This window comes from Lucilia cuprina, chromosome 3 (assembly GCF_022045245.1).
Source record: "Lucilia cuprina isolate Lc7/37 chromosome 3, ASM2204524v1, whole genome shotgun sequence".
In the NCBI taxonomy this organism is placed as follows: domain Eukaryota; kingdom Metazoa; phylum Arthropoda; class Insecta; order Diptera; family Calliphoridae; genus Lucilia; species Lucilia cuprina.
In genome coordinates, this window is record NC_060951.1 from 67062214 (window position 1) to 67080957 (window position 18744).

Genomic DNA, 18744 nt, shown 5'->3' on the forward strand with positions numbered 1-18744 from the left:
TACGTCCATAATTTCAGATCACTGGCTTGTTATCTCTCAACTTTAAGAACATCAAAATTAAAACAAAAATGCTTTGAAATTTACCAAAGTTTTTTCATAAATTTCAAAACCGTACTCTTAGTTCACAACTTATAGAGCGATCCTTTATAAATAACAAGGCTTCGGACATGTAAGAAGCTTTATAATAATTTCGTTAATACTTTTAGATGCAAATATATACGGGTGAAATGCGCATTAAAAATATGTTAATGCAAACTTTTTATGATAATTTTAAAATTTTTGCAAAATTTATTTTTTTTCTTTGTGTTTTTATGTATGTATATACACATTATTTTATAAATTTGAATTAAATATTTATAATACATTTATGTAATGTATGTATATTGTTTTATATTATAAAGATGAAAATGGAACAAATTTTAAGAATTTTTTCTATATTTGTAAAAAAACACACTCTTAATGATTTTAATCAAGAACTAGATCAATTAAGATCAGAAGTCTCTTTTGAATTGGTGGAGAGAGAGAATGAACTGAAAATAATTAAACTCATAAAATACGATTTAGTTTTGAATACAAAAGCAATTTAAAAAACGTAAATACGTGGGATTAAAAACTTAAAATGATGAATAATTCCTCTTTACAAAATAAACAAAATAAAATGAAAAGAAGAATGTTTGTGGATGATTATGATGACGTTGACGATTTACTACCTACATTTTCGATTAAACAAAAACACAATGTCCAAATTTTATGTAAATTTTGTAATAACGATGTGCAAAGAACATTATGATTATGTATATGTAATGGTTTATATAACGATTTATTACTTAAAAAGTTAAAAGTAAAAATTTCTGACTACCTAGAAAACATTACGTACGTACATACATACATACATACATACATACATACATACATACATACATACTTACATACTTACATACATACATACATACATACATACATACATACATACATACATACATACATATAAAATATCGTGTATCATTCGTATAATTTATATCAATATAATAAGTAAAGGGTTCGATCTGGGAGTTCAAAACACGCATTGTATGCTGCATTATGGACTTCTGTAAAAAAATTGTCAAGGGCGTAGCCACAAATGCTGCAGGAGCTAAAATCTTCGACATGTAAACTTTTTAATGAATATTGTTTTGATTTAATCGCTCAATTTTGAGAAGACTAGTGAAATTTTTATTAAAAATGTTGGCAATAGTGTCGTAAAATATAATTCAACGAGTTTGTTTACATTACTCACTTATTAAACATGTAAACAGCAAGCAAGAGAAGCAACAAACAACTTATAAAAAACCCGAAGATGCACTTACTTACACATTCAGTGTTACCATTTTTTATTTGTTTTTATAAACTGCAAACAAATTGTTCCCCTACATTCATTCCTACCAGTAAGGGCGGGTTTCTTACTCCTCAGTTAAAGTAGGCTTAACTTGCTATTAGATTAAACTTGGAACAAATTTAGGCGGACTTTAAACAATGATTGTGTTTTTCAGTTTTAGATTTAAGCTCAGTTAAGTTTGTTAGTATTGCCAACTTTTCATTCAAAAACATAAACAGTGAACAGCTGTTTTTTGCAAACAATACTTTTGTAAAATGAAAATTTTTGGAAAAATGTTAAATAAACATTTAAAACAATAAAAAATAAAACAAAACAAATCACAAAATTGCAACTTACTTAAAATATTAAGTTTCTGTTCTTCCGAAATCATTGTTTTTTTGTTTTTGTTAATTGTGTTTTCTCACTTATAAATTGAGTTGATTTGATTATCTTTGTTTTCTCACATATAACTTTAGTTGAGAAGATTATCTTTATCAGAAAAACTCGTTCAGTTAATCAGTTAGATTTAAAATAATTTATGATTAAAATTTTTCTTTCATTAGGCAAAACTGTACTATGCTATTCAATTCAAAAAAGTTGGTAAACAATAATCATAATTTTTGCTGTGCATTTCATTAATTCTTAAAAAAAATTAAATGTTTTTATTTCCATTAATCATTAATTGTAAGTAGAGATAACTTTTTCGAACAAACTGCAGATTTTCTACAAATTTATCAAGTAGGTAGCCCTGGTGATAACGTCATTTATACGCAATCGAGATGCCAGATTTTCAATGAAAAATTTAAACTCGTCTTACTTGTACCCAATTTTTAAAGATGAAAGTACACAACACGCGTTGAGGCGGCAACACGTTTTGTGCTTTTCAAACTTTTTTAGTTGATAAAAAATTTTTGACAGTTCGGTATTTCGAACAAAAGCAAATTGTCTATGGTTTTTGTAGGTGTTTGTTGTACAAACTTTATTAATTTGCTTTGAAATAAACTTAAAATATATAGGTATCACCACACCACAACTACAAAATACAGTCAAACTAGCTTAACTCGGTTATTACCTGGGAAAAGATTTTAATGCACTAAAATATCAAAAATATGCGCTTATAATATGCACCATAAAATAGGAAAATATGCAATAAAAATGTAAAAAAATATGCATCAAAAAATATTTCTTTTTAAAGGTTCATATTAATAGATATTCAAGGACTGCTTTATGTACTATAATACTACTTTAATGGAAACATGACTTCGAGAATGACAAATATAAAGACTAAGACAACTTTATATAATTTCTGAAAGTGGAAAGCTTAAAGCAATAAAGTAATCGAAATTTATTGATATTTATTTAAAAAATTTTAAATATGTAAGTACCAAATTTGTTGTAAAAAAATATAACATGTTGAAAATATGCAAAATATATGCAATTTAAAGCAAAATATGAAATTTATGCACTTACTGAGTTACTGACAACAAACATGTACCGAAATTTTTTTTTTTTTCGGTTATTTTATGATTAGGATGGCGGTGCATCAAGCACTCATATTGCCAGGTTATCACACGTTTGTCCAGAGAAAAACCCCACCAACCGACCTATACCTTCATATAGGAAGTTGGAGCATCCGGACTTGATTTCATCAAAAGTATTAATGGTCTCCACCAGTATATATTTGAGTTTAAATGGTCTCCACCAGGTTATATCGTGAGTATTTTATGGTCTCCACCAGGTTATATCGTGAGTATTTTATGGTCTCCACCAGTTAAAAACGTTTGAGTATTCTATGGTCTCCACCAATAAAACATAACCTCACTTGAGGTAATACGAAAGCACGAGGTTAATGTAGACAACACATAACTTTGAACAGTTATATGAAGTAATACATTACACCAGTGCGAGCGAACCGCAAAACTGTCGAAAGCCAGGCAACAAACACAAGCCTGAACGCGTTTAAGAAATAATCGCGATGACGCGAGAGTTGTTCCCCAACTCAGACCTGAATTACGACTGTACCGAAATTTTGGTAACTATTTCCATACACAAAATATCTCTTAAATCGATTTCGTTTATAACGAATACTCGGTAAAACGAATTACTTTTTCAGTCCCTCAAGTACAATTTTCCTTTTTTAACGATCTAAAAATTTATATGAAAATGGCCGTACATATGTTGTAAATTATAGTTCATATTATTTTAATTGCGAAAAATTCTGCTATATTTTTTTAGCTAAAAAATTTTGTTAAACAGTATTAACTATAAAATAACTATATGCTAGATTATCATTTTATTCATAATTGTGTGCATATACAAAATTTTAAACCGTTAAGTCCGGCAACTCTATATTTACATCCAGTAGAATGAGAAGCACTCAAATAAAGAAAATATTATTTCACATTCGTGTTTTGGTTAAATTTGTTTCAGTTGCTTTACGCCGGTCGTGAGATCAACGTGTGACATCATCGTAGTAAAAAAGTTTTAAAAAGGTTACTTATTGAATATTTACGAATTGTATTTATAATTAATAAAAAGAAAGAAAATATATAGTATAAAGAGAGAAAGAAGACGAAGTAGTAGATACGTGGTAAAAACAAAATAAAATCTAAGAGAAAATAATAATTAATTCAAAGTGTTGTAAAAAAGTGATTATTAAAATAAAAACAACTCTGTTTTTTGTTTTAAATTAAAAAAAATAATAACAATATATTTGTCAATACTGTATGAGGAATATTCATAAAAATTGTGAACAAATTGGTTTTAAAATTTTATGTTTGAGTTGAAATCAAAAACAAAGTGTACAAAATTTTAAATCATTTAAAAATTTAGTGTAAGTAAAACGAGTCTAGTTGTTAAATTTCTTTTGTTTACTGTATACACATTGCTTAATTACTTAATTTTTTTATTTGTTAGCTTAGTTAACGGTTGTTTTATGCACATTCTTAAAAATTCAGACAAATACACACATCCACTCATCCATGAATAAATATTATTTTTGTATACATACTATGAATGTATGTTTGATCGATCCCAACAAGCACATAGTCAAACATTTTATAACTAAAGTTTTTTTTTCCCATTTGTTACCTATTACTCAAGGCGTATTCAATTTCAGGTGAAGTGAAGGTATAGTATGGGTAATTATATTAATTAAAACCTTATGCCTCTGTTAGGTTAGAAGTAAGTCTGTCAGACAAGAGGTCGTAGGTTCGATGGCCACCATACATACTCGTATACTGTTAAATAACCGCACAACATGCTCAATGTATGTCAAGATGTCTATCTTAGGATCCAAAAATTTAGAAATTTTAAGAGGTGTTAGAAAAAAAATTAAATGGTTTTATAATCCAGATGGAGTTTGAATATTCAAATTGTAATTAAATTTAAAATCAAAACATTGTGTTTGCTGGGATGTTGTTTTTGATTTCTTTATCTTACTTTACTTTATTTCATTATATTTGTTGTTTTTCTTGTATTTATGTATGTTTCTCACTGTTGTTATTTTTAAGTTTTTTGCTTAGGTTGTCAGTTTATATGAAATATTATTATAGGGTAAATGCACCTAATGTCGGCATCACCCAGTAGTCGGCATCTTTTACATAAAAATGTAAATAAATAAGAAAAGCTGTACAAATTTATTAAGGTTTGATCTATATTTCATAGAAAATATGGTCTTTTTGCTTTATGAAATGAGTAAATTTAAGTAGGATTACTAATTTCCTCTATATTTGACGTTATTTAGAGACAGCTTTGCAGCATTTGTAGTACTGTCAGTTTTCTTAAAAAAAATTTAGTTTTAGTGCCACCTTAAACAAGTGAATATTTATATGAAATTAAATGATTTATTTGACAAAAATTGATTTAAATGAAAGAAAACAGTTGAAATATTCAATTTAAAGTGAAAAAGTTAGTTAAAAAGATATTTTTTTGTAATTTTAATCGCTGCCGCCATTAGGAACACAATTTTTCATAAATTCTTATTGTCGGCATAGGGGTGCCGACTACTGGGTATTAAGTTCGATCATACTTATTCTATAGTCGGCACTCTAAAATTTATTATTTCTCTATAGAAAATTGGGTATATTACTATGAAAAATTTCTATATAACAATTTTCTCTTCAAAAATTATATGTATAACAGTTATTTTTGTAAAAAAATTTATGTATAACACTTCTCTATAAAAATTTATGTATATTACAATTTCCTCTATAGAAAATTGATTGTACAACATTTGTTTCTATAGAGAATTATGTGTATACAATTTTTTTCTATAGAAAATTTTATGTATAACAATTTTTGATACAAAAAATTATGTGTATATCAGTTTTCTCTATGAAAAATTGTGTGTATACCCTTTTTTTTCTATAGAAAATTACTTCTATAATAGCTTTTTCTACGGAAGATTACAATTTTTTACTACAGAATATAATTTTCTATACAAAAAATATGTGTATAACAGTTTTTTCTATTAAATATTTTGCATATTGAAATTTTTTCTAACAAAATTGCTTCTTAACTGTGTTTTTACAAAAAATTATGAGTATAACATTTTTTTTCTATAGAAAATTCCTAGTATGACAATTTTTCTATAGAAAAGTGTTCTTATTATAATATCCTCTACGAAACTTATGTTAAATTTTTTCCTATAGGAAATTGCATATTTTTATAAAAGTTTTTTTTTTAAAAATAGTACATATAACACTTTTCCCTATAAAAAAATTACTTTTTTCTCTAACAAAAAATATAATATTGTACAGAAAATTGCATGTATAACTCTTTTTCTATAGAAAAAATTTTTTATGTATACTTATTACAATTATAATTATGTTTATAACATATTTTTCTACAGAAAAAACGATATTATTACAGTTATTTCTATAGAAAAAATTTAATTAAATATTTTTCTATAAATAAATATGCTTTTTTCAAACAAAAAATCTACTGCCGACTATAGGGACATTTTTTGTCGAACTTAGGAACACTGGTGCCGACTATTGGAAAATGTGGAGTTTTTAACAAAATTTACAAATTACTAAAAACTGGTTATTTGTTTTTCAAAAAAGTTAAATAGATCTAAAACTTAACTAAACACATAATTGAAATAACTAAAAATCATCGTAATAACATTTACCAACTCTTTAGGGGGATAGTTTGAAAAAGAGAAAAAAGTTAAACTGCCGACTATTGGTACATTTACCCTATTGCTTCTTGCATTTTACTTCTGTTGTCGCTGTTATTGTTACTAAAGTAACCAACAAAATGTTCACGATAATCTTCTGCTAAAGAGCGAAAAGAACGTAAAAACTGTGCTTAAAAAAAAACTATATAAAAAAGAAAAACTGTTAAGTTAATTACTACTTTTAAACTACAGCAGTGTTGCCACTAACAATTTGGTTCTCTTACCAATGTTCCTTAAAAAGTACTAATTTTTTGGTTATGTACCTATAGAGTTTATTTTTTTTAATAATAATATCAAACACTGATTTGTTCCAAATAATCAATGGTTTAATACGTAATTAGACAAAATAACCAATTTTTTTGATACAATATACATGCAAATCCCGGTATAACGAATTATATAATGTCAGGGCCTTTAGTTAAATCGAAAAGTTCGTTATACCTATTGGAATTATATTTTCTAGTAAATTTTTTTATTTAATGAACAAAAAATCAACCATTCAAATTAATTTATGAAATCATTACTTCAAATTTGATTTCATATAACTGAGACCAGCACACACGTTTTTCCATTTTGAACACCTAGAAGGAAAAATTGCTGATGGAGTTTTGCTTTCTATCCACTTAATTTCCTTCTATTTCCTTAACATATTTTATTTGTTAGATTCAAATTCTATCTAAGATAAAATTAAAATCTTAAAAAACTGAACTTGATAATTTCAAACCTACCTGTAATAATTGTATCATGTTGGCATATCTTCGTTCTTATCAATATAATTTATTTTGCTGTAAAATTGTATTAATTCGGTATTCGGTTTAAACCTTATTCAAGCTAAAGTTATCATTAAATACACTTTTAACGGTCAGATATGTAGAATAACTAAAATTAGGAATATGAACGACTTCTTTCATTGTAACATTATATACATATTATAATTGCTCCACAAGTTTTTGAAATTAACAATAATAATATAAAGTCAAAAGCTGGATTTTTAGGTATTTTATTACTTTTAATTCGAACATACATGCGTACATACATATATACATACATACATATGTATATATGAATGTTCAGACATACATACACACATATATACAAACTATATTTGTATATGAATACATTTAAACACATTGCAGTAAAAATTATTTATTATTAGTTTTTAAACACAAAGAATACTGATTTGGCATTTAGCTCATTATCTGTGAATAAATATTGTGAATTATTGTTTATTTACGCTAGTTATCTTTTGAGTTTCTTAAAATAATAAGTGTTTTAATGTTAAAGATAGCTTGCTATACGCAGTGTGCTTTGATAACCTTAATACAATATAAATAATAAAATTATTTAGAAAGCTTAGACCATATCCTTTAAGAACTTTGTGGTCACATAAGGGAAAAAAATTTAAACATTGTGTCTGCCCTACTAACATTAGTGCAATTTCCTCCAAATCGATTTTTAAATTGGATCATTTGACACGAAGCTCCTCATATACAAAAGAAGATTCATGTGTCATATTTTGTGTTTTTTCAATTATTATTTTGTCTTCTGTTTACATGCTGTTCAATGAAGTGTTGGCCCTGAATGGAGTTCATTTAAACAACGTATACGTTTGATTTTTTTATGAAATTAATTGAAAATTTAAATAAACGCCTCAGTGGTTTACTACAATATACCTACCTATAAAACGAATTAATAAAGAAAACATTTGTTTGAATATTCTAAGTGAAACTTTGATATAAAATATGTACATAGTTTATTATTTATAAACATTTATCAAAGGTTTATAGATAAAAAATTTTATATAAATTTGTCTATAAACCTTTGATAAATTGTTACGAATTAGGCCTTTTTAGTGTTTATAATTTATGAAATATTGTTGAATCTAAACTAAAACTAAAAGTCATCAACAATAAAATTGCAACTTGTATTATAGAAAAGGATTAAAATTTTATTAAATTAGAGACTCCAAATCATCGAAAGTTAAAATAATATTTCTGGCATATTTTTCACTTTAAATTGTATTTTCTTTTAAAAGTTTTTATTATTTTAAAGGCTAACATTTAAATGGATTTTTATTGGCAAATATTTGTTGGAATACTAGTTATAAAATATAAAAAGAAAAAATTCCGTAAAAAGTCGAAATTTTAATTTTCTTTTATAAAATGTTGAATGTTACGTTCGTCACGTACAAACAGATTCATATATGGTCAAGAGACCCAATTTTTAAAATTGATGTACAATTGGACGCGGTCAAAAACTGCCGGACCAGTAGGTGAAAAGTTCCTCCCATTTGAATAAAACCCTGTATGATCAAAATGTCCAACTTTGACTCCCTCTAAGTCTAGCAGTGCTGCTCTGTCTGGCTTACTATCCACTTGACACGAAATTGCCCATATATGTACATATGTATGTGGGCAATTTTCCAATTGAAATCCAAAAAGCCCTAAGTAATAAAATATGAATATCTACTTTTTGATTATGATGCAAAATTTTACACTCCTACAATTAAAATCAAAGTTACAAAATAAAATTTTTAAATTTGTTTGAATTTGACATTCCAAAACCGATTTGAGTTGAACTTTACAATTTGTTAATGTAACTTACGTCCTTTTGGGTTTTGGGAAAAGTATCATATCTCTGTAACTAAATCAGAATCCGAAATTTTTTCATCAAATATTAATAACAAATAAATTGAGAATGTTTTGAGTATTTAATAATTGGTTTATTTATGATTTCAGAAAGTTTTTTGTTCACCAGAAAAATATGTTCATTGTAATTTAGGTCTTTTTGAATAATTTATGTTATTTATTTTTTTAATAAACTCATAAAAGATCGACAACAGAAATTTTCATCTCTGTATGTTTTAAAAGTTTAAGATGTAAAATTAATGTTAACTTGGTCAAAATTATAGATAAAATAACTAACTTACTTATTAACCTATATCATACCTATGTGAACATACCATATTCATATGGATTGATGACTAGCTAAGCGAAAAATCTACGATATAAAACAGTAAAAAATATTTAAAAACTTGAAACAAACAACAACCCATTAACCACAATTTTTGACAAAAGTACAGAAAACAACAATCAAATCCAAGGCGTATTAACAAATACTAGTAACGGATATACTACATATTTACTAAACACATTCAAAAATAAATACGTAGATCCAAATACAAAACTTGTTTAGTTAAAAACCACATTTAAAAGAATGAAGTCAGAACATATAGAAAGAGAAACAAAAAAAATGAATAAAAACACACACACACAATGAAATTAATTTATGTACATGCATACATACATATGTATGTATCTATGTGAAACGAAGGCCGTATATTAAAACAAAAAACAAATCTTTTGATTCCTTTCGAAGACTAAAGTTGTTCTATTATTAACCCTAAAAAATAAAACTTCTTCGATATTTAAGTTAGTAGAACAAACAACGGCTTTTTGTAGTACAAGCAAAAGTGTTTCGTATTTATTTCTTATTAGAACTACGAGTTTTTAAGCTCATATATACATACATACACAATGTAGAAAAAGAAGAAAGAAGTAGACAATCCATCCATTCAGATAGATAGAAATAAGTGAAGACATACACGCAGACAAAGTGGAGCTTAGTGACACATATATTGCAACAACTTTAAAGCTCAACCAAAGAACAAATACATTCTAAAAGACCTGCTTCCGATTACAAATGCAACAAGTAAATACTGGGCACTGTAGTATGTCCAGTAAAAAAGTGTGGACATACTACAGTGTGCTTCAAATTCGGGTCAAAAACCATGAAGTTTACAGTAACGTGTCATTGGAGGGATATTGTTTATTTTTGGCAACTTTTAATTATATAATCTTATTTTTAGAAGCAGTAAAAATCCGATATTTGGATTTCAAAAATACATAAAATTTGTACTCGATATAACGAATTAAAAAATATGTAAATAGTGGGGAAAATAATACAAAACAAGAAAGAGTTCTATATCGGCACAGCCGAATAATCTGTAATTTTTACATCTCTTACTTTGGGCTTATGTTTCTAGATTCATTACTATAGAAAGTTTAAAAAAGTACCTTTTAAAAAACGAAAATGTACCAAAAAGTTCCCTATTATGGGTTCTCATCTGATTCAGACTCTACATACTTAATTTCATATTTCTAGGTTCAATATTATAGAAAATTCAAAAAAAATACCTTTTAAAACACAAAAAGTACCAGAAAGTTCACTTTTTTCATCTTTTTATAAAATGAACTATTTTTTAGTCCCTCTAGTACAATTTCATAAAATTTTTCTTCTTTATAATGAACTTCTTTATATGAACAAATAAAATCAATGGTGTTTTTTTATTAAGAAAATTAAATAAATTTATAAATCATATTTCTAAAATTTCGTAAAATGACACTTTATTTTTGCAACTACAAAAACTTCCCCCATCTTTTTACAAACTTCGCTTGTAACGAATAAATTTCACTTACCGTGAAGTTCATTATAAACGAGTTTGACTCTATTTGAAATATCCATCTGAGACTTCTTATCTTCCATTATTTTTCATAGAAAAGATGTTAATCATGGAAAAGATGATATTTGGCCAACCAGAAAACCACTGTATATACTTACATAGATACATTCATTCATATGTTTGTACTTACTTTTATGTACAGCACTGTACGCATAATTTCTTGCAATGAAGAATGTTGGTGTTATTAAAGCATTCGCACTGTTCAAATCTATATATGAAAGCACTATTTTTCTGGAACAAATTAATGCAGATTTGAGTCCTTTGAGTTTTATCTGTGATATATATTTATATACGGAACATTTCGTAAACTTAATTCTCGAAAAAGTATATTTCTAAGCAAAAAAGGGAAAAATTGTACTCTTTTTATTAGTACTTTCCACTTAGTTAAAATTTATTCCGTTTTTGGTACTTTTTCTTCCTTCAAATTATACTCTTTGTATGTTCTTTAATATGAACTTAAAACACATGATTATTAAAAATACAGAGTCCTCATTGAATAAAATTATTTAAGAGACAACTTTTTAGTACTTTTTATCTCATAAATTGTACTTTTTTAATTTTCTAAAATATTCAACCTAGGAACATTAATTCTAACATACATGGTCTTGACTGACTAATATTTTGTAAGTGGGGACTATTTGATACTTTTCTATTCTTCAAATGGTACGTTTTATAATGGTTAACCGGAACACACACAGTTATTAAATGATAATTTATTAACAGAGATTTTTGTACTTTTTCGTTTTTCCGATGGTTATTGAACAAAGATATTGAAAATATAATGTAAAATGTAGGGACCTGAGTGAATGAGAATCTACTGAATGGGACTTTTGGTACATTTTCATTCATCATTATATTTTTTGAATTGTATATAATATTGAACACAGAAACATAAAATTTTTGAATAAATTTTAATCTATTAAAGGTATTTTATAGTACTTTTCTTCAAATATTACTTTCGAAATTTTCTATAATATGGAAGCTAAATAGTGAAACTAAAAGTACAAGCTTCTTACTGAATGCGAATGTAATGTTTACATGATATTGTACGTATAAAACTAAAACATTAAAAAAATTTAATCAATTTTAATTTTCTATAAAAGTAAAGAAAATGTATGTATGTTATTTAAGTTAGGGTAGCGAGGCACCCAGGGTATGCTAGTAATAAAATAACCGAGAATATAAAATGTTGAAACTCTCTTTGCCATTAGATTTATATTTACTTAAATACAGTCAAGGACTAAAGTTTAGTTTAAATACATACAAATTTTGAGAAATGATGGCAGGCTTAAGGTTTGGGATTCCAGTTAAAATGTGGATTATTTTAAGGTTGTTTTAAGCCTATTCTTGTACAGTGATTTATGTTTACATTAAAGTTATTTATGAAAATTTTATGCGTAAATTATTGACCAGTTATTTTCTGGTATAATATGAAGTCAGAGAAACATTCTAAACCATTGAATTATGAGAGACTGATTTCTTACACATTGCATGAACGTACTTGCAGACGGACGAAAATTTCAAGGAGAACTACGTGCCAAAATATATGTTTGTATGCATGTATGTACGTATGTATGTATGTATGTATGTATGTATGTATGTATGTATGTATGTATGTATGTATGTATGTATGTATAGCCTGTTTTAGTTCGTTTCTCTTTTTATCTTGTTTATAAACCAAAAACTGAACAAAAACTAGAAAATAAATCTGACAAACTGAGAAGCGTTGTTTTTAGTTGTGAGTGTATTGCTCGCAACTTGGAAAAATGTCACATGTTTTATGTTAATTTTACTGTAAAAAGTGTAATTAGCAACCTTACATCAGATTAAAGACGCTTTATAGTCATCTCTTGGTTATAATAAATAAGTGCATCCATCAACCAATTTAATCATTATGATTTATATATATAATTTTATATTTGCAATTGGAATAACATTAACTCATATTATGCGAGTAAAAATTTTAATCTCAGTAGAATTTGCAAAAAGGCTTCTTAAATATTTATCGAACTATATTCCCCCATTTTAGCTTATTGAGGGAAAATTTTTTTTAGTCTTTAATAGTGTTTACAAAAAACCAACTTTTGATCATTCCTTAAAACCCGGTTTGTCGGATAACCGAGAATAAAAAACCGGTTAACCAAAATGTATGGAAAAATTGGAAGAGGACGTTTTGCGAAATATTATATTGCTGAAGAAAATATATAGTTAAATATTATACCAAAGCAATTTTATCTGCAGATAGAATTGATTAGTTAGGTACATGAATGTTGTCATAGGAGGAATAAATTGACCTTGCAATACATATATGATACCACTTAACGAACGCCAACGCTGTCAAAAATAGCTATGTCTACTGTCAGTCGGTACCTAACTAAATCAAAATAATGTATCAAGCCATAGTTGCGACAAAAAATTTGTGCCATGATTTGTTAAAAAACAATCAGTACAAAAAAGTACTCTTTTACAGGTTATTATTATTACTCCAGGCTTAATTTTATGTCTCTAGAGTCAATATAGGAAAAAAGTACCTTTTGAAAAACAAAAATTACAAAAAGTTCGCTTTTATGGGTCCTCAACTAATTCCGACGCTACATATTTAATTTCACGTTTCTAGGTTCATTATAATAAAAAATTAAAAAAAGTACCATTTGCAAATCGAAAAAGTACCTAAGAGACAGTACAAATTTTATTACAAAAAAAAAAAAAATACAAATTGTAAAACGGTAAGGTACCAAAGTCCTCTTTAATGGGTTCTCACTTAATATGGGCTCTACATGTATAATTTAATATTCAAAAAGTGCCTCTTGAAGAACGAAAAAGTACAAAAAAGTCCCATTTTATACGTTTGTGCTGAAGTTTGTAACACACAAAAATATTGGTCCAATACACATTTAAAAATATACCGATCGATTCAGAATCATTTTTTGAGACGATTAAGACATGTCCGTCCGTCCATCTATCCAGCTGGCTGGCTGTCCATTTTCAAGATAATTTGATGAAATTGAAAATGGTTGAAATCGGTGCATTATTTCACTTAGCCACCATAAACCGTACCTCCCGATTTGAACTATTGTTGTCTTAAAAATATATGTAAAATATACTATTATCTCTCTAAAAATTGATCACATCTTTCAGATATTTGGAATCTTCTGAAAACTGATTTCAACATACACACATGACTTAATCGACTCCGCTATATATATATACACTTTATAGGGTCGGAAAATTATATTATTATAAATTACAAACGGAATGACAAACCATATACATATACCCTTCTCACGAAGGTGATAGTATGATTTTTTCTGTTTACACGATTGGTTTAAAACAATAACAAAGTAAGATAGAAACGGCTTCATTAACGATACTTAAAAGTCGAAGTACACAACACGATTTTTACACGACAATGCGCTTCTGTCAAAAAAAGTTGAAATAGTGTGTTTTCAAAAAACAAGTTATACCCTGTAATTTGTAACGCGTCTGCCGCGTTCAGCAACTTTTTTACGCGTCGGCAGCTGAACAGAATATTAAAAATATTTCAGGGTATTGATAATTGATTTCGGAAACCATTTTTTATTATATTTGCTGTTTGGAAAGATGGCTGCAAAATTGACTTTTTAAATTTTATTGTAAATTTTTTTTTTTTTTTGTAATTAACGAGTGACAAATTATTTATTGCTCGATATAGATATGTAACTGTTAATAAGAATACACAATTTTTTGAGGTTTTCTCGAATTAAAACAACAAAATATATTTTTCTTTTTTTCTTTTTCGGGATCCTAGATATGCTGGCTTTAGTTTTATTCATTTCAATCTTGCCTATGTCATGTTAATATATTTATTTTTTATTTTTTTTTTTTTTACACTTACCAAAAACTGCCCATATTGGAGATGTATTTTTCCAAATTTCATCATTTAATCCGCTCATTGAAAATCCGCCAATTTTTCTCTAAATGTTCAAAAAGTTTTTTATGTAAAATTTTAAGATTCTAGCTCTAATATTTTCTAATTTCTTATTAATTTATATATGCCACGCCCCTGCTGCTAGTCCGCTCTTTTTTTGTTCCAAAAATGTATCCAAAATAGACACGATATATCTTATCTATCAATTAGACGAGTCCGTAACTGAAAATTGTTAAAATGGCGTATAGAGCACTAAAACAACCTGGCGACGTCATATGTATGTATGAGTGTACATTAAAATACCACCCTGTTGGCCATGTCTTCAAGACATCATCGATGTTGCGTACAGGACAGTGTTAAATCATAAATGACTTGTTGGCGACAGCCGGAGCAAATCACTGACGACTTTTTCGAACAAAGGGCACTTTTGTCGTGTCCGACAATATGAGCGACATTACCTGCATATTGTCGTTGACGAACAGATAAGTAACAATGTGGTTAAACTTGTCATCGACGAATATATAAACGAATTTTTTGCTACCTTGTCATTGACGACTGATTAGCAACAGTATCCTTCCATAGTATCATCGGTGACAGTATAGTGGAAACAACAATAACATGATCATCGACGACAATTTGGGCGACAAAATACTTACATTTTCACCAAATAATTTCTTTTTGTAAAAATTAATATATATTAAGAGTTTTATATATTTTTTATTGATTTCAATATAAATACACATACATATGTATGTATATATAGAAAAATTAATAGAATTTATATATAAAAGAATATACATATGTATATGTAATATATTTATTTAAACAATAAAATAAAAATTAATACATATATATAATAAAATAAAATTAATTTGAACATTTCATCAGGTTTTGTTTTTAAAGAATTTGTATAAAAATTAGACATCAATTAATAAAAAAGTTAAAATACATATATACATATGTACATATCTATAAAAAACTAAAACTAACTTCAGGAAAATATGGTTTTATGGCAAAATATCATCATTTTCTTTATTATCTTCGATTTTCTTTCTTGAATTTGATCTATTTATTGTATTCTTGAAGCGATGCAACGATAAACGCAGATCCTTTATAAATTTATCATAGGTGTATCCCTCTGATTTAGTTGATTCTGTAATAAAATTATTGTTATTATTCATACTATTAGAACTCTCTCAAATAAATTACCATAAATTGCGTTTAATACGTTGCTATATCTTTTTAAGGACTTTTTCCCCTTAACACCATCATAATTATAATTGCTTATTATGGATTTACTTAAAATTATATCTTAAATTTCCTGTAATTATTCGCTTCATTACAACAATCTAAAAATGCGAAAATAAACTATATCTCTAGCAAAACAATACAAATAAATATTTGAATGTCACTACTTTTGTTTTAAATAACATACAACCATTACATTTGCATGGATGGACATTTTTTTATATATTTATTTATTTATCTATCTATCTATCTATCTATCTATCTATCTATCTATCTATCTATCTATCTATCTATCTATCTATCTATCTATCTATCTATCTATCTATCTATCTATCTATCTATCTATCTATCTATCTATCTATCTATCTATCTATCTATCTATCTATCTATCATTATATACAGATAAATAACGAGATAAAAAATTGACGCATTACAACGAATGTTAGTCCTGATTTACACATGAAAATTTTAGTTGCATAAGTTTATTATATTGCGGCAGAATTTAAAATTCTCCCTAAAATTGGCCATAACTGTATGGAACTGCTTTTATAAAGTGGCAATCCATCAATTCCGATATCCAATTCGATTGCATCGACGTCAATGGACGTTTGATCCAATTTTTCCAATTGTTTTTTTAAGCCGAAATGGTAATAATTACCGGGATTAACCGTTCTAACAATGAATGGAGTTTGCTTTTTCTTTAAAAGTTTTTTCGAAGTACTTGGTACGTCTATACCATTTTCACATAAAACTTTTAAAATATCATCACCCAACTGTATTGTAACGTGACGATTTAAAAAAACATTTTTTAATTGGGTGTTTAAATCTTGTTTTGGCGGAATATTATTTTCAACAGTAAGTTTTGAAGACTGATCAATACCATCATCAATCGTTGAAAGATTTTCACTTTCATTGATATCATTCTGGGATTCTGTACTCTTCATAACTCTTTTTAAATATTCCCGCTTTTTACGCGCTATTTCCCGACGCAATGATTTTGGCATATTATATTCTATACTTTTAACAAGTATTATTTATTATTATATAAATATATTGTACACTTACCTCTATAATAGTTATTAAATAATTAATATTATTTATTTTCAACACAAAACACTTGAATACAACCTTTCACTGGCACTTTAAAAACACGAATGAATGATTTATAGTCTCTTTTTATATTTGTTTTGTTGTAAGACGTTAAAGAACAGTTATTTAAAATTTTTTTCATAGAAAAAACTAAAAAAAATGTGTTGACAACAACATCTAATTCTAAGTGAGGATAGAAACACGACAAATTTTTACAAATGTTGTCTTTGTTGTCCTCAATAAATATTCTTTGAATCAAAAACTTAATGACACTGTCGCTCATTTCGTCGTCAATATAGTTTGAAACAAGACAACACACATGAAGTTGTCGATAAGTTTTTCTTTAAAGATGGTTAAATAAAGACAAGTTCAAGACATTGTCGCTCATCTTGTCGTAAATGTAACCTCAAACACGACAATTTGCATGCGATTGTCGCTCATACTGTCCTCAATAATATCTTATTCACGATAATTTAAAAAAAATTGTCATTATGATGTCTACTATTAAGCTCAAAACACGGCAAATTGGAGGACTTTGTTATTAAAGTTGTCTTAAATTGCATTTTATACAGGACAAATTTGGAAAATTCCTGCAGACATCATCGATGCAGACGTCGTCAATAACGATCTGGCCAACTGGGCCAATAAATCGATCATGACTTAATGTCAAGTCAACATTTTATATTCATTCACACAAACTGATATATTTCGTGTGTGTATACACATATATGTACATATGAGTTCGGTAATATTAAGACAATATGTAGTTATAAAAGGAAAGAAAAATAGTTTACCGACTATGATATAAAAAGGAGAGGAAAATACTCTTACTTTCATTTAATAGCGGCCAGAGTTCAGTGAGCTCGTCGTCGAAGTCAGCTTTAATAGTATAATAGTACAAATAAAGTACCCTACCAGCAACTCAACTAACTTTAAATGCATTAAAAATTAACTTTTTCATCAACTAGTTATGGCTGATACTTGGAATACATTTAACTATCTTAAAGGAAAGTCAACTAATAATTTTATTTTGTATTATTTTAAGTAAATATAATGAACATTTATTTAACTATCATTAGTTAACTTAATTACATTTCGCTTTATTAAAATATTCTTTAAAATTTTTGTTTTTTCTTCTTTGATAATTATGCGGAACATGTTAAAAACAGAGAAATATGAATAAAAATATATTCAGTGCTTATTATTAATGTTATTTATCAATTTCTCAATTTCTGTAGATTCACAAAGTAGTTGAAAATACTCCGGATATAAACAAATTTTTAAAATTTGGAAAGTTTATTAGAAGTCATGATAGTATGTAGTTTGTTAAAATTAATAAACATCAGTTTCCCGCGAGAAAACCACTAACTACACCAGTATCCACAAAATTATGAATGACTTGTTAATTATTTCCAAAATTCCCATCGATCTAAACTTCCAAA

At 27.0% G+C, this 18744-nt stretch overlaps 2 protein-coding genes across 2 annotated transcripts in view; one reads left to right on the plus strand and one right to left on the minus strand.

The window, feature by feature from the left end:
* Positions 1–4126: 4126 nt before the first annotated feature.
* The window catches only part of LOC124418659 (MICAL-like protein 2), a 28138-nt gene continuing 13520 nt past the window's right edge, over positions 4127–18744 (plus strand). The window contains exon 1 of the mRNA XM_046945536.1: positions 4127–4187. The gene's annotated coding sequence lies outside the window, so the exon portion shown is untranslated. The remainder of the gene's footprint in view (positions 4188–18744) is intronic.
* Positions 16001–17448, minus strand: LOC111685997. The gene is made up of 2 exons (XM_046945535.1): positions 16175–17448; positions 16001–16118 (listed from the first exon to the last, which is right to left on the minus strand). The coding sequence occupies exon 1, from the start codon at positions 17215–17217 to the stop codon at positions 16699–16701; it is 519 nt and encodes a 172-aa protein (XP_046801491.1). The 5' UTR covers positions 17218–17448; the 3' UTR covers positions 16001–16118; positions 16175–16698.